This window comes from Petaurus breviceps, unplaced genomic scaffold (genome assembly GCF_028583685.1).
Source record: "Petaurus breviceps papuanus isolate PSGF00001 unplaced genomic scaffold, PetGlider_PUasm1.0 90865, whole genome shotgun sequence".
NCBI lineage: Eukaryota > Metazoa > Chordata > Mammalia > Diprotodontia > Petauridae > Petaurus > Petaurus breviceps.
Window position 1 is genome coordinate 14,320,004 of NW_027187367.1, and position 27,330 is coordinate 14,347,333.

At 37.7% G+C, this 27,330-nt stretch overlaps 1 protein-coding gene across 4 annotated transcripts in view; it reads right to left on the minus strand.

The window, feature by feature from the left end:
- Positions 1-27,330, minus strand: part of BTBD9 (BTB domain containing 9) — a 503,538-nt gene that overhangs the window by 433,504 nt on the left and 42,704 nt on the right. For all 4 annotated transcript variants that reach the window (XM_069073607.1, XM_069073606.1, XM_069073605.1 and 1 more), the window contains exons 2-3: positions 8,720-8,931; positions 1,652-2,015 (exon numbers count right to left, since the gene is read on the minus strand). In XM_069073607.1, the coding sequence (XP_068929708.1) occupies positions 1,652-2,015; positions 8,720-8,904 (549 nt within the window). In that variant the 5' untranslated portion in view covers positions 8,905-8,931. The remainder of the gene's footprint in view (positions 1-1,651; positions 2,016-8,719; positions 8,932-27,330) is intronic.

Sequence of the window (27,330 nt, forward strand, 5' to 3'; positions counted from 1 at the left end):
TATGTGAAATTAGCCCTCTGGCTGTAATAGAACAAACACTATACCCATTGTGAGTGTTATCTGCTTTAGGTAGCAAGCTCCATTTGGGGTATGTTTCAAATACTTATAAACAGAACATCATTCTGGATTAATCTTTTTATAAAATCTTTGACAATACCAAGTGCTGAAAAAGTTGGGGAAAATACATTATTAATAATAATGATAATGACAGTAACTAGCATTTATACAGCATTTTAGATTTTAGTCCTACAAGGGTAGGGTAAACTGAATTTAACCTGAACTACAGCATATAGCTATATCAGCAAATAAGTGTGTGAGAGAGGGAGAGAGAGAGGGAATCTGCTGACATGTAAGAGATATACAGATATAGCTGTATCAACAGCTTTATTTGTCTTATAAGTCAGGAAAAAAAAGGTATAAGGAGAGATTTTAGGTGGGTCAATGGGTAGATTTTTTCTGATTCTAAAACTATTTATAAACTATCAAGAAAGGTTTTGAAGTTTACTTTGTTTTTTTAAAAGCCAGATTAGGTTTCTTTTTCACATGATTTGTGTGCTGTCTTAGTTAACGTACTTGCATATAAATGAATACAGTTAAAGCAAGCAGAGAAGAGACTACCTGATCTTTTAAGGTCTATTCCATCCTAAGTATTCTAATTTTAAAATATCCATACATTTAGTACTTTACTACATAGCCAATTCAGGTGTAAAAGTTCCTACAGAGTATCACAAAGCATTGTTACATTCAGCTTTGGGAACTCAGGGTACCTGGAAGAGACCTGGAACATCATTTTGCATATATTTAGGCCACAGGATCATGTACACCCTTTTCCTTGTCTATTTTCTCAATTTTAGTACCTGCATCTTGTCCCTTTGTGAACACAAGGAAGAAGTCAAAATACAATAAATATGTGTTTAGAAACAAGACTTGAATCCAAGTCATCCTAACTTTAAGACCAGCTCTTTATCCAGTAATAAGTGCTGACTTCTTTTGAAAAACTGTTACTAAGTGGAAGATTCACTATCAGAACTTACTATTTTTTTCTCTTCGTTATACAGAGAATCAAGAGCAGCCAGAACTGACAATTCTTCTTTAGGGGAGCAAGAAATGAGTATCCTGTCTGGCTATAGAAAGCACAAGCTTTGTAAATGTGGTAAACTTAAGAGAATCATAGAATTATAAACTTAGAACCATGGAAAGGGTTGTGAGAAATAAAATAGTAAAAATCTTTGACTTTAAAAACAAGGAAATAGAGGCTCAGAGAGGAAAAATTACTTGTTTAAGGTCACACAAAGAGTAAGTAGCAAAGCAAAGATTTCTGATTACAACACTAGCTTTCTTTCCATTGCACCATGCTACCTCCCACTTAATTAATACTATTTAATGCTCTTTGATTATTTTCCCTTTTCCAACTCACCAAATATATTTCTTCTTCTAGGGAATTACTAATATTTGTTTATGTGACTAAATACTGAGTTCAAATATATTCCTGCAGAGACTGGCAGAAAACAAAGGAGAGGGGCATTGAAAAGGCAAAGAATTTACAACAATGATTTTGTTCTTTTTTACTGAGTCTGTTATTATAATTCCATTTCACAATCACATGCAAAACAATGCACAACAATGAAAGTATTTATATACAATGACAAACCTTAGAAAGAGAGAGGAAACCTTCACTGGAAAGTACCTCCTGAGCATTTCTGTCCATAAACATACAGCACATACATGTGAGCTTTGGAAGCAAGTAGAGACTAGCAACATCAAAAGTCATGCAGACATTCTGAATGTTAAGTATGGTACAGAGATACTCAGAGGTTGAATCCTCCAGCTCAGGAAATCCATATTTATGAGCCAGGCTTAGGAAGTCCAGCAGCACCTCCTCCTTCTCATCTGTCAGCGTTGCCCGTCCTGTGTAGATGTATTTAAGTAACATGGTAAATGCCTCTGCAGTGGTATCTTGGAGAGGGATTTCTGCTTCAGGCTGAGATTCTCGCATCCCACCATATAATAATGCCCTGCACATACAGAGAACAAATGCATAAGAAAATTACAGAATACTCAAAATACTTATCATTGGTATTTCACAAATACAAATGGCAGAGCCATCCAGAAGAAAAGTTCAAACAATTTATTAAAATAATTCTACAAAGAGGGTATGTAAGACAAGATGGCAAATATTCTCAACTGATGCTAGAGACAATTAAAATTTCTGAATTATTCTGACTGTTTAACTCAAATACTGGACAATTAAGTACAAAGCTGAAGCAGTTTCCCAAAAGAGGAACAGTGAACAAGCCAAAGCTTGATAAGATAACCAATCTCTAAAATACAGTTTGTCCTTTTAAAAATTTACAATCAGAACACCAAAGATGGCCAAAGAATTTGTATTTCCACAGACTAAAAGCATTAGGATCAAATGATGTTATTATTTTAGATGTGATCATAAAAGGATCAGCAATGGCTACTTTATACAAGAAAAATACTGCAGCTAAGTACTGCCAGTTCTCTTAACTGTCATCAGATAAAATGTTGACCTAAAGCACTGTTATAATTCCAGAACCCCAGAAAAGGACAACATGACCAAGACCAACTATGAACCCTAAAAAGAATGAGGGGCCAGAGAAATAAAAGTAATTGTCTCAGTTATTTGTCCTCACCTACCTATAACCTGTTTTCTCTCATCCTATGGACCACAAAACAATATTTGCCCCAGGAAAACGATCAGTATTACTTGGCACAAGATTTCAGAGTCAATATCCATTCTTTGTCTTCCTAAGGATGTCCAATCGCTTCATCTATCAAGTACTTGCCCATGTCATCATCCCTGCTCTGATTTCACTTTTTTCTTTTCCCAATCTCACCCATATGGTTTATCCATCCAATTCCACAATGTTCTCTATTCTCTTATCTCTTGAGGGCAGAGGGCACCCCCTTATTCCTGGGTCTAAGTGATGCTGGTGCCTTTCCAAACTCTAATCCTGGACTACATCTACCACTTACCTCTTCAGCTTCTACTCAAGTGCTACTGAAAGAATCTACAAGGAAAATACAATTGAATCAATTATGTCCACTACAGATATATGCTGACTAATGTCAGCTGGGCCCTCACTGCAGCAAAGTAATCTTTTTACTCTTCCTAGGTCTCATCCTCACCTATTCAGGCTCTCACTCCCCCAGTCCAAGCTGCTGCCAGGTCTGTTGACTTCACCTCTGCAACATCTCTCATTCAAAAAGGTCCCCCTCTCTTCCCTGACACTGCCACCCTCTTACAGGCCCTCCTCACTTTGCTGCTACACTCTGGTATACTGGCCCACTGCAGTCCTCTGCTGGTGGGCCAGCCTGACCCCACTCCAATGATCCACGATCCATTTGGCCACCAACGGGACTTTCCGACAGCACAAGTCTGATCATGTCACCCCCTCCGTGATGAACTCCAGTGGCTCCTTATCGCCTCCAGGAGCAAATAGGAAATGCTCTGTTGGGCACTCAGAGTTCTCCATAACGTAGCCCCGCCTGCCTTTCCTGTACTCTTACCCCTTACTCCCTACCACGTACAATTCCATGCCGTAAGCCCGGCCCCCTGGCTGTCTCAAGAACAAGATACTCCATCTCTTGTCTCTAGTCATTTTCCTCTGGCTGTCCTCCATGCCCAGAACACTCTTACTCCTCGGTTCGGCCTACTGACTTACCCAGTATCCTTTAAGCTTCAGCAAAATTCCACCTTCTACAGGACACTCCCCCCCCCCCCCCCCCCCCCCGCTCCTCCATGAGACTGGGAGCTCCCTGAGGGCAAGGAATGTCTTTTGCTTCTTTTTGCATCCACAGTGCATACAGTAGGTGCTTCATATGTGTGTGTTTAATGATAAAGTGGTTCTCTAGCCCACCAACCTATTCCACACTTTCTCTTTTCTCAAGTCCCTGCACCTCTCAGCTGAGGAAGGCACCTCACACTTCACTGAGAAAATATAAAACTGAAGTTAGTTGTTCTTTCTTCCCCTTTATATTTCAAAACCACCTAATAAATAAACTAAATAAAGAAGTGACCCTTCTCTATATATATGGGGTAGTGAGGGTAAACTTCAGGATTAAAAAAAAACATTAAAGAAAGCTCCCTGCCAAATCTAATTAATCTCTCCCCCCCCCCCGCCCCAATATTCCACAGCAGACCAATCACTCAATCATTCTCCCATACTTCACTCTCTTCCTACCTACTGGTTCCTTCCCTGCTATCTACAAACATACCTGAGTTTCTCCAACAATGAAAACCCTCACTAGATTCTAGCATTCCCTCCCTTGCTTTCTCCTTGGACTATTTGTAATATGGTTTGTTCCTCCTCATTCAAATGAAGCTGTTTTCCTCGATATTACCAAGGATCTTTTACCTGCCCCATCTCGGGTCTTTTATCAACTTTTATCCTTCCTCCCCTCTCTGCAGCGTCTAGCCCTGGTGTGCCTGTCCTCTCCACCTGGACATTCTTTCTTTCTTTCTTTAATAGATCTTTGTGACAGTGTCTACTCTTGGTCTTTTGTCTCATCTCTGGCTATTCCTTTTACTGATTCATTCTCCATATTATACCCCCTAACTGGGTGTTCCCCAAAACCCTCTCCTGGGATCTCTCTTTTTTTTTATTTTTGCTTTTTGGAGGGGGGGAAGGTAGGGCAATTGGGGTTAAGTGACTTGCCCAAGGTCACACAGCTAGTTCTGGGTTAAGTGTCTGAGGCCGGATTTGAACTCTGGTCCTCCTGACTCCAGGGCCAGTGCTCTATTCACTGTACCACCTAGCCACTCCCTGGGCTCTCTTCTTATTTTTCTCTACTCTTTAGTGTAGTGACTTCATCAATTCCCTAAGTTTTAACTATGGTCTCTAGGCGGTGACTTACAAGTCTATCCATCTAACCCTTGTTTCTCCCAAGTTCTAACCACATACATCCCCAACTGCCTATATTTTAAATTGGATTTTCTATAGCTGTCTCAAACTCAGTATGTCCAAAACTTAACTCATTTCTCTCAAGATCTACTTCTTTCCCAATTTCTTTATTTCTGCTAAGGATATCACCAATCTTCTAGTCACCCAGGTTCTCAAGCTTAGCATTATTCTTGACTCCTCACCCCACATAGCCAACCAGTTAACATCTCTCCATTCCTACTTCTATGATTTCTCTTCCATCGGTCACACTCATCCCTTCCTCTCTCCTCACATGGTTCAAGTCCTTATCATCGCTATGGCTTAAACTAATGCAATTGCCTCCTAATTCATTCCCCTGCCTCAAGGCTCTCACCTCTCCAATCTATCCTACACACAACTAACAAGGTGCAGGTCTGACAATGTGTCATTCCACTACCCAAAATCTCTAATGGTACTTTATTGACTCTAGGATCAAATAGAAGTTCCTTCTTAAAATCTTTCACAACCTGGCTCCAAATTACTTTATGCATTACTTCCCTTTCCAAGTCACCATCTAATGAAAATGGTCTTTTTGCTGCCCCTCACAAATAATATTCTGCGTCCTTCCTCCTTTAGAGGCCCGGAATATACTTCCTCTCCTTACTACCATCTCTTAGAATATCTTCTTTCCTTTAAAACTCTGCTCAAGTAATAATACCTTCTTTACAAAGCCTTTTCTGATCCCTCCAGGTATTAGTGCTCTCCCCAAAAACACTTCTACCTTGTATTTATTCTGTATATATTCATCTACATACATCTCTCCTGACAGTATGTATGTATCTATTCCCTGAGAGTAAGACTGTTTCATTTTCTCTTTGTATCCCCAGTGCCTACCATGGTACCTGGCACATGACAAACATTTAATAAATGCTTACTGATTAACTGATTGAACCTTCCCTACTACAGCTTGTACATGGTTGTAAAAGGGGGAACATGTTTTAAACAAAAACAGATATGGTATTTCTTCTCATTTTCAAAAATGACAATTTTCCCTAACAATTCCTTCACTGACTGCTGTTTTGCTTAGAACAAACCCTTTAAAGGGTCTCACTAGTACAAAAGATGTCTAGTTTAACAATATGCATAAAAATGCTATGTGTGAAAACCAAGTCAATATTCATACCTAAAGAATCCTGACCACAGCTATAATTAATAACCTGGTTCCTTCTCATACTTCATACCCTTCCACATACTCTATAATCCAGTTATGCTGGCTTCCTTTCTATTCTTCCATTTCCCAGCTCCATATCTTACGTATAGATCATATGTATATAAGTCATATGTAGAGATATCATAATTGAACCCATCACAGCTGAAGATATTATCAAAGAGTTTTGAGACAGAAAAAAGAGGGACCAAGATGGAACCTTATTGGAACCCTAATGGAACCACAATTCATGGAATGTGGGGCAAGGATGATGATCTGGCTAAGGAGACAGAGAAGAAGCTACCCCTCAGATAGGTTAAAAGAGAATGTGGAAACAGCAGTGTCACCAAAAAAACAACAACAACAACAACAACAGAAAAAAACGAGTAGCCAAGAAAGGGAGGTGGGGTGGGGGAGAGCACATGGGAGAGATTTGGAGCAGTGGTCAACAGTGTCAAATGCTAAGTATTAGAACTGAGAAAAAGTCATGGAATCTGGCAAATCTGAAACTGTTAGTAACACAGAAAGAGTAGTTTCAGTTTAGTAGTGGGGATAGTGGTAAGGGCTCAAGGGGTGGAAAAGTGACTAGAAGGGGTGGAAAAGTGAAGGCAATAAAGTAGGAAACTTTTTTTTAGGAGTATGGCTTAGAAATGGACCATAGCTACAAAATTTAAGTTTAAAGGATGGTAGAATCAAGTGGAAGTTTGTTGTTGTTATTGTTACCACCATTGTTAACTGTTTTGAAGGATGGAGAAGATCTGGACATGTCTATGTGATCTGTCCTTCATTCTGAAGAGGACTATGATGTCACAAAGATGATGTCATGACTTGCAAATGAATCAGATTTAAGTGAGGGAGGCTGTGCAACATTACCAGCCTCACTCACCACTGCCCCCTCCAGCCATCACAGTCCAATGGCCAGATAGAGATCAGGACACCTGGAGATAGCGCAGGGACATGTTTACAGGAAGTAAATTAGTAACCAGTAGATAAAGAGATTAGGAAGAAAAAGGGGATGATCAAAGGTGTAAGTTTCCAAATCAGACTGGAAGTAGAAATTATCTTTACTCAAGCCTGATCTGTACAAGATTAAATTTTCATGTTTAAAAATGCTAACTTCTGGGGTGGCTAGGTGGCACAGTGAATAGAGCACCGGCCCTGGAGTCAGGAGGACCTGAGTTCAAATCCGACCTCAGACACTTAACACAAAAACTAGCCGTGTGACCTTGGGCAAGTCACTTAGCCCCAATTGCTCTACCTTCCCCCCTACAAAAAATAAAAATACTAACTTACTTCCTCAAAAGGTTTAAAAAAAATTCAAATAGTTTTCTTCACAATTTGAAAGAAAATATGTTGCAAATGAATGTCTTCTTTTAAAATCTATTAAAATGTTTATATCCAAAAAGTTAAAATCAGCAAATCTGCCCTACTGGCATTCAACTTTTGCATGTTATCTTGACAAAAATAGGCTGCTTCACCTCTTGCTTGCACTCATATGCAATAGATGAAACTTTCTGAAAGTGTGATAGGGCATTATTGGAATTATACCTTAAGAAGGAGAAGCAACAGGAAAAAGTATTACCTAGAGAGAAAAATCTTTAATGGAAGTATCTAAACAATCATAAGCACTGTTAGGTAAATGAATAGAAAGAGACCTCTACTATATTGCTGACTCATAATAAACAATGATTCCAAAACACTGGAAGTTTCAATTTCCACAAGATGGTACCTGAAATTTTATTTAAGTAATCAATATATTCAAATTTAGATAATGATCTTTCCTGGCCAATACAATAATCTCTCTAGACACTCTTCATCCTCCTTTACATTAAAGATAAAGTGAATAATCAAGGGCAACTTATAATAATGACAATTTTTTTCAGTGATGTTCTCTTTTAAGTCTTACTAGTCAGTCATAAATACAATGAAATTTTATTATTTATATAACTGAAAATTAGAACTTGGAAATCACAAAGCCAATGAGTGCATAAAAGCATAAGTAAGATTTTAATACTATTTAAACAGAATGTATAAACTCCAATGAGTTCTTAGAAACTGAGTAAATATGTAAAGAAGTGAATCTTGATTTTTTTTTTTTGGTCAGTTCTCAGTCAACAATGAATTCTCTTCAATTAAGAGTTGTGAAACTGTCTTTAAATTCACTGCACTAATGTAAAGGGGTCTGATAAACCACACAATGTTATTTTGAGTTTGAAAGCAAGAAACATATATGTATACATGATACAACCCAACTTCTAGGTTCTAGCAAATCAGGAAATTGGTCAATGTCCCTTGAAATACAGAGAGTTAATTAACCAATCTATTATGGAAGGAAGTTCTGGTCAATGAAGATAGCAGACACAAAAGTAGAATTTGCCTTCCTACCCCACCCCATTTTTAAAAACCTGACATTCATCTGGTCAAGACAGTTTAAGGGCAGTCTGGTTTGTACACAGTTATCCCTAGCAGGACATGCCAGCAATATGATTCTAAGATGTCTAGTAAGAAAAGTGGTTGTCAGTGTCCATGGATTTGGGGGTATATTTATCTACATATTCAATGAAAAAACAAGTACTAATATTTTCTAAAGTTCATTTTAATTCTGTAGAAAACATTAAACACTTACCGAAAATAGTGGCACCTGGCAGCTAGAATCACTCTGTGGGCTGGAAAACGTGTCTTTTCCACTATAAATGTGACATCACCATATTCTTCCCCATTTAACAAGGCACCAATATTTTCAGACAAGATGTGCACATGATCAATTTCTCCCACAGCAGTGTAGGGGCGGAGTGGATGATTGTTGCTCATTTTGTGGAATAGATAGTATTCGCTGATCTATTTTACAAAGAATGGGTAAGAATTAACAAAACATTCCACTCTAAAAAAAAACACACTCAAGTCTCAAATACAGAACTTTTTTCCACAAATTAAGTGAATGAAAGATTTCACAGTCAATCAAAATGTCAATAACTCTTTTATCTTGTGAATTTTACTTTTGAAAGGTAGTTCTATTAGTTCTGATTTGCAGCAATTTCAACAATTCAACAAACATTATCAAGCACCTGTTTTATATATGGATAGTTTGACAGGAGTAGATATACAAAGACGAGAAATGACAGGCCTCATCTTAAACATATCTACCATCTACAACAGGATAATTACATAAACTGAAATAATATCATCATCCCCGTAGTAAACTCATCACTCAGAAATCACATCTTCTAGCAAGATCCAATCAACCATTACTCACATTTTGTGAGTACCCTCCAGGCCTCTGATTGAAAAGTTGAGCCATCCATAAACTCTTCTATGTAAGGATAGGACTGACATCTCAGATATGTCCTCATTTCCCACCTGCCTACACTCATTTTAGACTTCTTTGGCTGGCTTCTCTACCATGGCAGATACCTTTATTCCACCAAACCCATTTCAACTTTCTTTTGTGGGTCATCTTCCCCCACTTGATAGAGTAAGGACTGTCTTATTCATATCTGCTTTCAGAGCACTTAACTCCAGTGCCTCACACATGGTAGGCACTTAATAAATGTTTAATGACAACTAATTAAAGAATATATGAAAGAGAAAACTGTATTACAAGGCTGGAAAAATAGACTGCAGTAAGTGCAGTCTTAAATGACAAACATTATTTTAAAGGTAACAGTAGTCACTGAAGATTCTGATCTGATCTGTGCTTTAGGAATATCACTTTAGCAGCTGTTTACAGGATGGAGTGAAAACAGGAAAACTTGAGACAGCAAGACCAATTAGGAGCTACTGCAATAGTCCAGGTGACAGTTAATGAGTGTTTGAACAATGTTGGTGGTTATGTGAGTGAGAAGAAAAAGAATTATGATGCAAGATTTTAAGGAGTAAAAACCCAAACAAACAAATAAGACTTCGCAACTGTTCTAGGACCTCAAACTATAAACACTTTGATTCATTTCAAAGTAGCTGGTTGGTGGTTTCTACAACGTTTAAGAGGTTTATGAGATATGTAAGGGTATGTTTACTCCTTATATGTTCGAAATTACAAGTGTTATCCTTCCTCACTGGGAAATATAAAATGATATTGCTTGCTACACAATATATATATATATATATATGCGCTACACACAGCTACAACTGCAAGGCCTTTTCCTCTACTGGAAGTATTAGCAAAAAACATCTCCAAAAGTCCTTTGATTCTCACTCTGCTAGAACAATCTAAAGCCACCTTCCTGGTACTGGCCAGGTAATCTAAAGCAAAATTCGCTGGAAGTATCTGGCAATGTTGACTGGCTTCTACCTTATAAGCTAATGTAGTTTTAATTGCTTCTTGTTTCCTAGTTTTCATCCCTGATCCAGTCGATAAATTTTGCCCCCATTTTCCTAATTAGATCTTTACAGAAGCATGTCCCTTGGGCCTAAATAATGCTATAGTACCTGGGATAACAATTAAGTTTTTCAATATCCCCCCTGTCAGCCAACCTTGAGTAAACTGGGAAACATTCATATCCCATATTCTCACCCTACTCAAAACAATGACAGTGCCTAAAGATTTGAAAAGACCTGAAGGAGAGGTTTTAGATAATATCTTGTTTCCACCAATGGTCACCATTAAGAAATATCTTGGGGGCAGCCAGGTAGCACAGCAAGTAAGAGCACCGGCTCTAGTGTTGGGATGACCTGGGGATCAAATCCGGGCTCCAATACTTAGCACCCACCCAGAAACACCTGGCCGAGTAACCTTGAGCAAGTTACTTAACCCCAACTGCTTAGGGACGGCCAGGTGGCTCAGCGAGTAAGAATACCGGCTCCAGTGTCAGGATGACCTGGATCAAATCCAGGCTCAGATACTTAGCACCACACCCAGAAATAACTGGCCATGTAACTTTGAGCAAGTTACTTAACCCCGATTGCTTAAAAAAAAAAATCTTGTTTCCACTAATTGACATTAAAGAATATCTTGTTTTCACCAACTGCCATTCTGGAACGAACACACGCACATGTACACACACAGACACACACACAAACTAGCCATGTGACCTTGGGCAAGTCACTTAACCCCAATTGCCCTGCCTTCCCCCTCCAAAAAGCAAAAAGAAAACCCCATGGACAGTATGGCCCACAGGGTCATTAACGTCAAACACAACTAAAGTACCCAAAGACTTGTAGAGAGGGTGCAGGAAGAGAGGCTGCCTATCAGACAGCAGAAAATATGTGGAACAGCTGCTGCTGGAGAGTATGATAATCAATTGGGAAAGAGTAAAATGAGTGTCTTGCTGCATCAAAGGTACAGCTGAAATTAGATAAAAATCAGTAGTGAACCCAGTGACTTCCTTCAAAACTACTTAGGGTACATATGCACAACTTAAGGAGGCTGAAGAATTCAAAATAATATTCCAGGAAAGGCTTTCAACTAGTCTGGCAGATACATGATTAGATGGAGATTAGTAATATAAAAGAAAGTTAGAGAAAAATTCTGAAGGGTCTTGAATCCTAGGCTAAAGTGTTGTTTTTAATCCTATAAGCATGGCAGAGTCACTTAATGGTTATGAACAAAGTAATGAAGTGATCTGACCTAAGGATATTTTGTCAATAGCATGAAGGAATCATAAGAAAGGAGAGAGACCAGTTAAGAGGAATTAAAATAGCTTAGGTAAAAAAATAAAGAAGACATGAGGGGCAGCCAGGTGGCTCAGTGAGTAAGAGCACCGGCTCCAGTGTTGGGATGACCAGGAGATCAAATCCCGGGCTCAGATACTCAGCACCACACCCAGAAATAACTGGCCGTGTAACCTTGAGTAAGTTACTTAACCCTGATTGCTTTTAAAAAGAAATAACATGTTGGTAGAATCACCAACAATTGATTTAGGGGTGATGGGGATAAGAGGATAATGGTCAAAGGAGGAAGTAATATATACTAAAAAGAGCCCCGAGTTCAAATCTTATTTCTTCTGGTGCTTGCTATAACTACATAACCTTAGACAAGTCACTTAACCTCCCTGGGTCCCTCTGTAAAATGAAGGGTTTGGGCTACACGGCCTCACAGGTCCCTTCTAGTTCTAGAGCTATGATACTAAAACTTTTTTTTTAACCCAGACAACTGAGCCAATATCATTAATAGAAACAGGAGAAAGAGGAGGGCTTAAGTGGGGAAGAAATTTAACCCAAATATCTTGGACATATTGAGTTTGCAGTGCTAGCCAGTCACCCAAGAAAATATATCTAGTAGTGTCAACAGGGAATCATAACTTCACAAAACTTACATGAAAACTAGATTTCCTACAAGAGACATGAATATGCATGTGCAATCCAAAATCACAATCCATACAGAAGTTTGCATATTTATAATAGTAGTAGAAAAAGGAAGGAGAAAACACAAATCTCCACCTAAATGGGAATGGTGTGGGAGGAGAACCCAGGCACAATAAAGGTGAGAAAAGGACAAATCCCTCCAGAAAGGAAGAAGCAAGGTCATGGCAAAAGCATGTTCTTTTTCCTTGGAAACTACTAGACCATGAAGATAGGACGGTCTGCTTATCTACAAGGGTCCCAGCTGCACAAGCAGTTTCTCAGCCTAATGCAGATTGACTGGCACCTGTTCCGACTCATAAGAACAAACAGGATGTCCAGGTTGGGATGCAAATAACACATTAAGTCAGCTCAGGTGGAGGGTTTCATCCTTGACACATTCCAGACCTCTTGCATACTCTGGGTCTGGTGTTTCTGGAAAATATGGCAAATTGAAAAGACAAGTTAACAGCAGGCAATTGTTAAGAGTTCCAGGAAAAGGTGAAGGGTAGAGATATAGAATTAGGAGTGATCCACATAGAGGCAGTAATTAAAACCATGGGGGTATGGGGTGGCCAGGTAGCACAGAGAATAAGAGCACCAGCTCCAGTGTCAGGATGACCCGGGGATCGAATCCGGGCTCAGACACTTATTACCCACTCAGAAACACCTGGCTGTGTAACCTTGGGCAAGTTACTTAACCCCAATTGCTTTAAAAAAAAAAAAAAACCATGGAGGTAGAAGAAATTCTCAAGGGAAAAAAATATTGAGAAAAATGGGAAGAAGACGAAGGACAGGTCCTTAGGGGAACATCCACATTTAGGGCATGAAAGGAAGAAAAACTCATGCACAAGTTGAGCTAATACAATAAGCATGACAATTCTACCTAAATTTATTCATTTCTTCAGTTCCATACAAATCAAACTGCCAGAAGATTGCTTTACAGAATTAGAAAAAAGAATTTATAAAATTCAACAGCAGGAATAGAAAGAAGTAATACTCATATGGCATATGAACTTAATCAGGATGGGGTGACCAAGTTTTCCACATTTGGTGTTTAATATCCCTGTCTTCTATCCATTAGTTAATCCCATCTCAGGCAAAATGGATAAATGTGTATTTGCAAAAGGGAAGTGGTAACATAATAATATTTGGCAAGGGAAATACTGAAAAAAGTGGAAAGAAGGTACCAGATCTCAAACTATAATACATAGCAGTAATCATCAAAACAATTTAAGTGTTGGTTAAAAAGAAAGAAGATGATCAATAGAACAGATCAAGTAGAGAAGGAAACAAAACCCAATGTGATAAACCCAAAGACCCCAGCTACTGGGGTAAGGGCTTACCATTTGACAAAAACTACTGGGGAAACTGTATAAAAAAATTTGGAAAAAATCAGGTTCAGACCAACACTTCACACTATAAACCAAAATAAGCTCCAAAGGGATACATGATGTAGATATTTAAAAGTTACATCATAGAAAGTAGAAGGAATAAGTTAGAAATTACCTTCTAGATCTATGAATAGCATTCATGACCAAACAAGGGATGGGGATTACAAAAGATTAAAAAAATACTGACTACCTAAAATTTAAGTTTTTGTACAAATAAATCTAAAGCAGCTAAGATTAGAAGGGAAGCAGTTAATGAGGGGGAGGGGGATTTTTTCTAATAAGTTTCGTTGATAAAGTTCTTATTTCCAAAATCTATAATTAACTGATTTAAACCTGTGAGAATAAAAGCCATTTCCTAAATGATGAATGGTCAATTATGAATAGGCAGTTTTATAAGGAAGAAAAGCCAAGATACCTATAGCCAAATGAAAAAAATGATACATATAACTAGTAATTGGAGAAATAAAAATTAATGCAATTTCTACTTCACATCTATCAGACTAGCACAGCTGACCAAACAGAAAATGTCAAATATTAGAAGGGCTACGGGAAAAGAGGACATTTGGTGGAGCTATGAACTGGTAAAGCTATTCTAGAAATCAATTTGGAACTATGCTCAAAAAGTTATTAAACTATGAATACCCTTTAACCTAGCAGTACTATTACTAGTACCATGCCCCAAACCCCACCCCAAAGGAGATCAAAGAAATAAGAAAATATGTACACTACTATAGTTCTTTTTGTAGTGACAAAGAACTAGAAACTAAGGTAATGCCCATAAATTAGGCAATGGCTGAACAAATTTAGGCAAATTAATGTAATAATACTATTGTAATAGAATCCTGAAAGAGGAAAGAGATGGTTGCTGAGAAACCTAGAAAGACTGATGTAGAATAAATCTAGCAGAACCAGAATAATAATATATACTATAAAAACATTATAAATATAATTTTCTCAAGGAAGAAGGAAAGTGGGAAGGAAAAAATGTTTGATTTTTCTAAATTTTTTAAAGTCTTATCTGACAAAAACTGGTTGTGTCACCATGGGCAAAGTCAGTTAACCTCTTAGTGTCCTAGGCAACTTTCTAAAACTAGAAGCTGAAGAATAGCTGCCTCTTTGCCTGAGTAGATGAAGTCTGCTACATAAATAAAATCACAGGTCTAGACTGAAAAAAAAAAAAGCAACTCATACTTTTATAAAATACTAAATGATTTTGCATTTATTATTTCATTTGAGCCACACCGAACCCTGTGAGGTAGATACTATTATTATCCCCAGATTTTGCTGACTACAGTCCAGATTTTTATTCACTGAAGAAATTTAATTATCTCAGAAAGCATTCACTCAATAAGCATTTATTAAGCACCTACTTGTGCTAGGTACTATACCCTCGGACCAACTAAAAACTTGAAACCATCCCTGCCCTTTAAACAGTTATATTCTATGTGTGGAAGAGGTATGAAGATAAACACAAATAAGTACAAAACACACACACACACACCCACAGAGGAATGAGAGGGAAAGATTAAGCAAATCAGGTGAGGCAGGAAGAAGGGAAAGAATCTGTAAATCAAAGTTTTAAAAACAAATGTTAAAAAAAAATGGGTTTTTTTATATGCAACTGGGAAATAAGATATACAGGCACTAGGGTATAGAAATCCATCTTGCCATACTAGAAAGTTAGAAGGGGTATGGGGGAGGACATAAGAGAGCAGATTAGGGGAAGGGGTATTCAGTAGGCTTGCTATCTTGGGGTGGGGGGGTAGGGGAAAGACAGGGAGAAAATATGTCACTCAAAATCTTGTGGAAATGAATGTTGAAAACTAAAAATAAATTTTAAAAAATTTTTAAAGATATATAAAAAAGATTTAATCAAATCAAGCATTTATTTATTAAGCACTTACAATGGCTAGGCTTGTGATAAGTACCAGGTGGAGATTAGGATAGGCTTTTTATGGGAGGTAGAACTAAAACAGAGCCTTGAAAAAAATAAACTAGAAATAGCAAGAGAAGGGAGAAAAAAAAACAATTCAAAGCATGAAGGACCACCTGTGCAAAGACACCAAGAAAAATGGAAGATCAAAGAGGTGAATTTGAATAGAAAAGTTTATCAGTCAGTCAAACAAGCAAGAAGCGTGAATTAAGCAAGCATTGGTTGGTTGCTATCCTTCCTTCTCAAAGAGGACCAAAGTGACATCACTATTCCAGAATCAAGTTATAGGGTGTCCGACTGTGACTATGGCTGATGGGACCAATACAAGCTTGCTCTGAATGCTTTACCACAAGTCAGGCACAAGTAGTCCATGTTGAACATTTGGGGTAGATTCTCAATCTGTGCGTCTTGCACTTTTTTTTTTTGAGCTATTTAAATTCTGCTTTGCTCACAGAGCACAGCACCCTCTCTGATGAGGTCACACCATGCTGAGCAGTCTTGTGCCAGTATCTCCCATGTCACACAAAACATGTAATAATGTATGCACTGTACACACAAAGTGAGAGTACCTAGCCTCAAGGGACTTACACTCTAAAACAGAGGAAAGTTGTATGCTTATAAAAATATATTGATTGATATGAGGTGATTTGGGGAAAATACCCTAGTATTAAGAATTCATATAGCAAGAAGGTATTGCTTGTTACCCTTGAGAGAAAATAGGGATTCTTAGAGGCAGAGCTCATGAAGAAGGAATGCATTCTAGGGATAAAGGTCAACTAACTAGTATGAGAAACAGGGAGGCCCAGTTTGTCTGGAACATAATGTATTTAAAGGAGAGTCAATCAATCAACAAGCATTTATTAAACACTTACTATATACCTGGTATTATACTAAATAGTAAAGATACAAAGAAAGACAAAAACGCAGTTGCTGCCCAGAAAAAGTTCACATTCTACTAGGGGAAAGTAACATTTAAGAAACTTGTAAAGGCAGGCCATCTTAGCAAAACCCATTCCTGAATAAGAAGCCCCTCTATAACAATCAAGATGTGGTAATCCAGGAAGGGGGAACCCACTACCTCCAAGGCAGACCACTTCTGAAGAGACCCTATTATTAGGAAATTTTTCTATGTTAAGTATAAACCTGCTTCCCCACAACTTCTACCAATTGTTCCTCCTTGTGCATTCTGGGAAAATGAGAATCTGCTAGCAAACTAGATAACCATGTCAAAAATTCCATAATAGGCAAAACAATATTTTTGCTCAAAGTTCAATAGTATAGGTATTATCTATACCTATGACTGGCATAGATAATCCAGAAACGAGATAACCACAAAATTTTATTTTGGTTATTATAATGAAAAATTATAGGTGACTTAACATTTCTTTTTTTACATTTAGTTATACTTATTTATTTTTAATTTATGTAACAAAATAAGCATTTCCATAGCATAGTACAATAAAGATAACTGCACGTGAAACTGTTAATCTACTATGCACAAATTGATATTCCTTTCAATTAAACCACAAAATTATAACGTAAATTTATTTTTTTCTTCCTCTTCCCATCACCCACCCTGGAGATGGCTACCATTAGACACAAATAGTTGTGTGAATATGTGTATGTGTATATACGCATACACACATATATATATGAAATTATTCCATACATACTTTTATTTGTCAGTTCTTTCTCTGGATGCTGATAGCATTCTCTTCATATGTCCCTAATTTGGGTAATTTGTTAATTTGGTTATTTATAATAGTCAAAATAACATATTCGTTCAAAGTCTTTCTTAAAACAGAATTCCTATTACCATATACAATGTTCTCTTGGTTCTGCTCATTTTGCTCTTCATTATTTTGTCCAAGTTTTAACACTGTTTTTCTAAGATCATTGAGCCCATCTTTTCTTACAAAGCACAGTACCATCACAATTATATCCGACTTGTTCAGTCATTCCCAAATTGATGGGTATCCCTGCAATTTTCATTTCTTTGCCACCACTAAGAGGGCTGCTATAAACATTTTAGAACATTTAAGTTCTTTTCCTTTTCTCCTAATTATCTTTGGAAATAGACGTCGTATTGCAGGGTCAAAGTACAGGTAGTTCAATAACTCTTTGGGCATAATTCCAGATTGCTCTCCAAAATGGTTAGATCAGTTTACAATTGCATCAACAATGAATTAGTGTCGCAATTTTTCTACATTCCCTGCAACATTTGTCACTTTCCCCTTCTCTCATTTTAGTCAGTCTGGTAGGTGTAAAATGATATCTCAAGGTTGTTTTAATTTGCATTTCTCTAATCAATAATGATTTGGAGCATTTTTTCATATGACTATGAACTGCTTTGATTTCTTCACTGAAAAATTGCTTGTTCATATCTTTTGACCATTTATCAATTGGGGAATGATTCTTATTCTTACAGACTTGACAAAGTTATTTATCTATATTAGATGAAACCTTTATCTGATAAACTGTCTATAAAATGTTTTTTGCAAATTTTCTACTTTTCTTCTGATCTTGGTTACTCAAACCCAGTTTCCCCAAGACAAATAGAAAATATTTTCATCAACCAAGCTAAAGCAGCATATATAATACCACAATGTACATACGTCATAATTTTTTCAAAAAACACAAAAAGGATCTAAATTCATTCCCATTAAGATTGATTAGGCAATGCTGGGCTGTCTGCCCCCCCTCCTCCATGCTGGTGTTTCCTCTTTCCTGAATTGCTTCCAACACCCCCTGCACAAGTCCCTAGCCTAGGTCTGGACCGACCCTACCACGAAGGGGATGAACAGGGCCGCCCTTAAACCCCTGAGGTTCACCCACCCCTCATTTTGTCCAGCCCAGCCCAACTCTGGGCTGTTTGAGTTTTGTGACCAAAGACAGGCTAGGGTCTCTTGAGTGGCCAAGCCTCTGACCCTCTCCCAGGGGTGGGGGGCAGGCCCGGAATGCCAGAGCCATTAGCTTCTGCACCTCCCTGAAAGGCCAGTAACTGACTCCCACCCCCTCCTGCCCCCTCAGCCCCCTGCTTTGGGATAGTGTGAGCTCCATTTTGTACACATGTGACTTATCCAGTTAGTTATGGACCCAATAAATTCTGTAGAGCCGGGGAGGGGGGGAAGATTGATCAGGTAAGTAGAGTTTATGAACTTTACCAAAATAACGCCTTGATATATTTTCAGAAAACAAATGCTTTCTTTGGGTTTTAGCAGAAAATACTGAAAAAGCAAAGTTCTACAAGGTGGAGGTACCAGTAAGTCCTTGAAAGATGCACAAAATTCCCCAAGGAAGCCATCTCTACTTAGGCTATTTCTAGACTGAAGAGCTTTTATGGGAAGAAAGACCTTCTGCTCTTTAATTGCAGAATATAAATGATCTTTCTCTAGAGAGAAGAGATGGCATTTACAAGCATATGGTTTTGCAATTTCTCTGCTCTTGTTACCCATGTGGTGTGTAATTTAAAGAAGTATTCCTTAAATTTTAAATTAATATCACTTGGGGAGATAAATGATGTCCTGTCTGCATCTTAAACATGCACACACACACACAAAATCACCTTCTGCTTTCCTCAGGGGAAAGACACCTCTCTTGCTCTGATCACATATACTCTTACTTCTTGGCATGGACAAATAAGCAGGTGTAAATTTGACCACACTGAAAAGTATGCAACCTTGATTCTGATAACCTTGCCATCATTCAATTTTAAAATTTACTGAGAAGTAATGTTGAGGTTTGGGGTTTAGGGGTGCCTGAGACCCCAAAATACCAACACGCCGGGTCCTGCCAAATGAATTTGACTCAAGCCTTCTCTCAACCAAAGTAAAACCAAGTTTATTAAAGATTCGTCATATTGGATAGACTCTTAAGGAACCTAAGCATTTGTGACACTAGTACAAGCAGGTCAGAACAATCTGACACATACGGTACTGAGTCTGAGTTAGACTAAATATGAGCACTTTCATGGAGGCAAGATGGATCTTAGATGCAGAAGGACTGTGGGAGGGATCTAGGAGTGGTCTAGAGGAGAGGCCTAAGGAGGATCTAGATGGGACAGAGATCAGACTCCAGGAACCAAGAGAATGAGATTTTGATGGGATCAAGGGTGGGAATCAGTATGAGGTAACAGACAGTGGAGGGCTAAATTAGGTTAAGGGTAACAGAGTGTATCATAGTGATAATGGAGAAGGCTTATGGCCTCAGGGGAACACCAGATCAAATGGGAAGATTCAAGGGGATCAAGGGGTTTCCCAGAGACTCTACCCCATCAGTAACATCACAACTAGAATAAAGAGATACTTACAATGAGGAACACCAAAGGCCACCACCAGATTTCAGGAAGCAAGATTTAGGTCCTTCAAATCTAGCAGAACTGCTAAATGAAATCTTTCTCCATGGTGACTATATGAACCTACAAGAGTAGTCTGACTAAAAGATCTACCACCAGATTTCCTCTCTTCAGAAAAGAATATTGAAATTTTAAGTATGAGAAAGAATAGTGTTATCTATTCTTAAACTCAGCATAATTTCTCTTTTAACTGAAAGGTATGTTCTTTACCCAATAATTATATATTTGTAAAGAAAAGTTTATGGATATCAGTTTTTAAATATTGGTAGAATTCTGTTTTAATAATCTTGACAGAATATAAAAATAGCTTAACAGAAAACACAAAATTCCTTTTCAGTTCTGCTTCCCTTTTCCTTCCAGGTCAAAACAGAAAAGCAGAAAGAGTGTCTGAGACCGAATTTGAACTCAGGTCCTCCTGACTCCAGGATGGGTGTTCCATTTATTGCTTCACCTAGCTGCCCCTCAATGCCTAATTTCTACTGAATTATTCTGTCAAATGTTTACAAGATGCTTTTCCCTGAAACCTATTTCTTAAAAGAGGTTTTAACCTTCTCCCTGTTTTTGAAAATTTACAACTAAATATCAACAAACTGAATGAATAATCCAGAATGCAGAGCATTTTTCTCACAGAGAGTTAAACACTAGTGAAAGACACTGGATAGTATACAAATATGAAACTTCATCTCACCTGCAAGTATAGTAGACAGAGAATATTAGTTCTGAAGCTACTGCTTAATTGCAGTTTGCTGCCTTTCACTGCAATAGAAAGCTATGGGGATGAAGCTGCAGAAAGAGTGTAAGCAAGACATCCTACAGACTGGTTCATCACTTGCTGAGCAATAAAATAAACTGAATAAAATAAATAAAAATAAAATGAATAAAAGTCAATTAAATAGAATGTGAGAGAGTAACTGGGCCTATGGGATAAACTCTGGATAGGGAAGGAGGAAGGCTGAGAATTTAGAACTAAAATTTAAAAATGAATGTTAAAAGTTGTTTTTACATGTAACTGGGAAATAATATACACAGGCAATGGAACAGAAATCTATCTTACCCTACAGGAAAACAGAAGGGGAAGGAGACAAGAGAAAGAGGGTGAGTGTTGATAGAAGGGAGGGCATATGGGGGGAAGGGGTAGTCAGAAGCAAAACACTTTTGGGGAGGGAGAGAGTGAAAGAAGAGAATATAATAAATGGGGATAGGGAGAATAGGATGGAGGGAAATACAGTTATCAATAGGAACTGAAAAAAATTTCTGAAGCAAGTTTCTCTGATAAAGGACTCATTTCTCTAATATAGAGAACTGTGTCAAATTCATAAAAATAAGATCCATTCCCCAATTGATAAATGATCAAAAGATATAGTCACTTTTCAGATGAAGTAATTAATGCTATCTATAGCCATATGAAAAAAGAAAAATATTCTAATTCACTATTTATTGGAGAAATGCAAGTTAAAACAATTCTGAGGTACTACTTCATACCTATTAGATTGGATAATAGGACAAAAAAGGTAAATGACAAATGCTGGAATAGATGTGGGAAAAATGAGACATTAATGTACTACTGTCAGAATTGTGAATTGATCAAACCATTTTATTGAGGAATTTGGAACTATGCCCAAAGGGCTATAAAACCATGCATAAATACTAACTAGGACTGTATCCCAAAGGAGAGAAAAAAACAAAAAGGAAAAGGACCTATATGTACAAAAATATTTATAGCAGCTCTTTTCTGGGTGTAAAGAATTGGAAATTGAGGGGATGCACATCAATTGGGCAATAGCTGAATAAGTTGTGGTATGTAATTGTGATGAAATACTATTGTACTATAAGAAATGATGAGCAGGATGCTCTCAGAAAAACCAAGAAAGACTTACATGAGTTGATGCAAAGTGAAATGTAATGGGTACAAAGTAACAGCAATATTGTAGGATGATCAGTCGTGAATAATTTAGCTATTCTAAGCAATACAACAATCCATGACAACTCTGAAGGACTTAGGATGAAAAATACTATCCATCCACAGAGAAAGAACTGATAGTGTCTGAATACAGATTGAAGCAGCTTTTTTTCACTTTCTTTATTTTTCTTAAGGTTTGTTTTTTTTCCTATGTTTTTTTTCACAACATAACTATTACAGATGGTTTTGCATGACTACACATATATAACCTATATGGAATTGTTTGCCTTCTCAATGAGGCAAGATGGGGAGGGAGGAAGGGAGAGAATTTGGAACTCAAAGTTTTAAAAACAAATGTTAAAAATTGGTGTTTACATGTAAATGGGGAAAAACTGCATACTAAATAAATACAAAGAAAAGGAAAGAAGGGAAATCTGACAGGAAGGGTCAAATATATTAGAGATCCACAATGTAACAATGGCTGTCAAAAATGTGATCCAAACCAATCTAGAGCAGAAGATTAGGTAAGTCACAGCATACAGTGAAGGAAGCTGATGAAGACAGCACAAAGTAAGGATATCAAGGAAATGGGAAGCTTTAAGAGTAACATATTGGTGTCAAAAGTAATTTAAAATTCTGCAAGGCAGATTATCTGGGCAATATTGGCATTTAACAGGACAGCTCAGCACAGGAATAGACCTATCCTGATAAGTAAAAGCTTTCCTGATCTTAGAGGAACCCCTCTTTCTACAGATCCTTGAGATCTGATAGGACAACATTTTTCACTTTCAACTATCTTCTGAACATTGGACACAACTTAGGAGTAAATGGGGAATTCCTTAAAACCCTGCGGTATGATCCCCTTGCCATCTATAGGATTTTTCATTTTCTTGCTCCCCCCCTCCCCCAACACTATCCCCCAGCTTGCTGCTCTAGGCTAGAGAAGGAGATTCTGGAATGAAACAGTGGCTACAACCCTTCTCAAATCACCAAATCAACTTTTTTTTTTTGAGACGATACGGATTAAGTGACTTGCCTAGGTCACACAGCTACTACGTGACAAGTGTCTGAGGCCAGGTCCCCTTAAGCCCTGGGCCTGTGCTCTATCCATTGTGCCACCTCTCTGCCCCCAAATCAACTTTCTAAAACACACACTGAATGTTTTAGAGACAATTTAGCAGGTGTATTAAAAATAATTATAGTGTATAAATACCAAACTGAAAGAAAAACAGCTTCATGAAACAGATTAACTACTAAACAACTTGTAATGTCATCAAATCACTGTTAGTCTTGGCTTTGGATTAAGATAAAAATATAGGCTCTTTGCAGAGACTTTAGTGTTTCACTTTGTTAAAGGTGAGCTTCTAACAAGATATAAGTACAAGATGTAAGATACATGGATTACAAACATTCTTCACAAACAAATGGGTAATTGTACTTTTTCTCCTTATTCTACCACTCCTCTGAGACTACTCTTCTACATGTGTGTGAGGTGTTAAGGGAGGACTAGTACTTCTGGTGTGAGAACCTGCTGAGTCCTTTTCAGGAGTGCACCTGATGATTCAGCTCTCACCTATGATTCTAAGAAGCTGCAGCACGAACAGTGGTCACATCCTGGTAAAACCATATCAGCAGACAGGCTAAATCAGGCTGAGGGAAACCAAAAGGCCTCAAATCCACTGGTGAATTAGGCAGATGTCTACCCCAAGCATGTAAAGACTCCACTCTCCCATACCCAGAAGGATGGGCAGATGAAAACAATTTGTTCCAACAGATATAAGGGAGCCTGAAGCAGGCCGTATGGAGAGCTCAGAGCTAGATCAGACACTGAGGATGCCAAGATAATCCACTGCATCCTGGACCATCACCAGTAGCTCTGACTTTTGTCAACCACTGGACTTCAATGACTCTAGAAGACAAGACTCTAGAAGGCTGATAACTATTTGCAACTCTGCCTCACTTAAACCCAATTCATTCACAAGTCAAAACAACACCCATGATGTCACTGGTCCTCTTCTAAAACTCGGAACAAACGACTTTTCTAAAGATCCTCCTATCACCAGCAAACAAGTTGCCCAGAGCAGGAAAGGGATCATTTCTTCACTACAAGTTCCCTTCCCTGTAAGGAAGTTTGCAGCTTTTGATACTAGAGGACCACCCCACTCTCCTGGAAACTTTCTCCTCCTTGAGTTTTCATGACACTTCTTTCTTGGTTTTCTTCTTACCTATGTGACCAACCACCCCTTCTTTCTCAATGTCCATTTGCTGGGGGATATGTCCTGCCACCTATGTATAAGAATATCCTAGGGCTTTGTTCTCTATGACCAACTCCCATAGGATCATCTCTATCTTCATTTCTCACGTGAGGTCTAGTTCAAGGATACTTCAACCTGGACAGCCCCAAAGACATCTCAAACACAACATGGACAAAGCAGAATTCACTATCATTGACCCAGAACCCATTCTTCTTATTAACTTGATTATTTCCATCAAGATAATTCTTCACTCACTTAACAAGGTGCACCACCATTATACCCAATTAGTTGCCAAGTCTACTGATTCTACATCTACATGTTTTGCATCTCCCCATTCATAAGACTAGCTGTCCCTGTGGCTCAAGCGGTTTATATCAACATTCTAACTCATCTCCAGTATCTCCTCCCTCCAATCCCTAATAAATCACCAAACTGACATTTTTCTAAAACATAGTTGTGGCTATATCCCTTCACTGCTCAAGAGAGTTATTTCCTATTGTCTCTAGGATAAAATATCATCTGATCTTCATAATCTGTCTCCAACCTATTGTTCTAGACCAACTTCACATTATTTCCTATTACACGTATTACATTCCTGCCAAAGTGGCCTACTTGATAGCACACATGACACATGTAACTTCATACCTCTACAAAGATCTTTACATTTCTTCCATTTCTCATACCTGAAATGTTCTCTCCCCTAAACTCAGCCTCTTGTAATCTCTACCTCCATTTCAAGCATACATTTCTATTCTTTCTTTAGTCCCCTAATTATTCAAGACCCCCAATTACTTTATGTTTTCTTTTCATGTATTTCATATCTACTTATCTGTGTACATGTTGCTCCCCTAGTAGAATGGCAATTCTCTGAGCAAGGTACCTTCACTTTTGTATTTGTATTACCAGTACCAAGAACAATGACTGGGATAAAGTAAGACCTTAATAAATATTTAGTGAATTTAATTGAATTGAAATCATTACACCAATGAAATCACAGGTCCAGGACCACACCCAACCCCCCACTCAAAAAAAAGATTTTTGTGGGCTAGTCTAGGATACTATTTATAACTATATTACTACAGGAAAAGCTTTTTTTAAAAAGCTTTTAAAAACTGACCTAAAATTTCATTTTAAAAATTCAACTTATTTAATAAATTGAAGAATGCATATGGATATCTAATGACTACACGTACTAACTAGGTTTCCACTGGCTACAATCCTCTTCGGGGTTTGCTTCATTTTATCTAAATACATTCTTTAAAAGTAAATAAATTTATGCATATTGTTGTTTGTTGTTCATTCATTTTAGTCATGTCTGACTCTCTGTGACTCCATTTGGGGTTTTCTTGGCAAAGATATTGGAGAGTGATTTGCCATTTCCTTCTCCAACTCTTTTTTTTTTTTACAGATGAGGAAATGAAACAAACAGGGTTAAGTGACTTGTACAGGGTCACAGAGCACTTAATAAATGTCTGAGGCCTGATCTAAACTCAGTTCTTCATGATTCCAGGCCTGGTACTCTACCCACTGTGGCACCTAGCTTAAATGTTATCTTGATGACTTCTGACCGACTTAGTCGGTAGAGTACTATGAGACAAACAGCTATCCATTAGAACCATCCAAAAACGGAACGGATTGCCTCAGGAGGCAGTGGATTCATTATCACTGGTGGTCAAGCAAGGTTTGAATGACAGTTTGAAAGAAATATTGTAGAAAAGACTACTTTTCAGGGACAGGTTTGGACTAGGGATAATCTCTGAGTTCTGTTGTATTTGGAAAAGTATGTAACGGTTTTCTTCATTACTGCATCTCTATATGCCTGTAATACTGCAATTATAATACCCTTTTCTCCTCAGGGCTTAAGCAAAACTGAGCTAAATGTAATGAATAGGCAGGACTGGACCTAGAATTAACTGATGGAGACTAGGGGAAGAAACAAGTACAGGAATTAACTGATATGGTCTCCAGGTAAGGAGCTCTTCAGGCCCTGCCTGCCATAAACCTTACCCTTTCCCAAATAACAAATCACTCTGACATAGAAATAAAATTTCAAAATGGGAGGTCCTAGACAAATATCAAATGACCCAGGTTTGCTCATGATCATCACATTTTAAAGTACATAAAAACATATGTGGTGTGCTTATTCTGAAAATGCCTTCATAATTCTGTACCCAAAGAAAAAAAGTTAAGTGTGATTTTTTAATATTCAAAATAATAAAGTTCCTATACTCATCCTCTGTATCTTAGTTCTCATCCTCTTCTTCCTATCAAGCAAAAATCCCTCTTCTCAGATCTGGGGACGGAGTCAAAAAGTGAGTTATAGAGGAATGTAAAAGGGAAAAATCAGCAATACCAAGGATTTTAGAAGGAAAAAAAAAACTTAGCTAAATGTATTGAGCAAAAGCAGATGATCCGACAGGGAATATTTTAACATGTATTGAAAGACAGGAAAATGAACCAACAAATAATAAAGCAAACACCCTGTGAATTCCCAAGAAAGCATAGGTCCGTATCTAGATGTATCCAAATGGCTTAAAACAGAAATAAGAACAGTTAAAGCACAACTTATTTAAAGCATAATTTATGCCCTACACAGCAGAAATAATTGGTAGAACAGAGAAAGGCTGAAAAGGACAAGGCTGTAAGTCTACGTGACTGGGAAAATGGTGATGCCCTCTAAAGCAAGAAGGAAATTTGAAGGGGAAAGGGAATTACAAGCTCAGTTTTGGACAATTTGAGTTTGATGTAACTATAAGATACCCAGTTTCAGATGTCTTAATAAGAAGCAGAAAATGTGAGGCAGAGGTCTGGAGAGACATTAGGGTCTGATAAAGAGATATAAGAATTATCAATATAGAGATGATAATTGAATCCACAGGAGCTAATGGGAGTTCATTACGTGAAATAATAAAGATGAAAAAAGGAAAAGAGCTCAAGACAAGACCTTGGGGGACACAGTTAATTATGTGAATTAATGAAATACAACAAGAATGACAAACAGGAAAAAACATGCAATCCATTGTTTACAAGAAACACAGTTAAAAAGCAAAGAATAAAAATGAAGGAATGAAACAAAACATACTACAAGTGAATCTACAAAAGCAGAAATTAAATCACACTGTCAA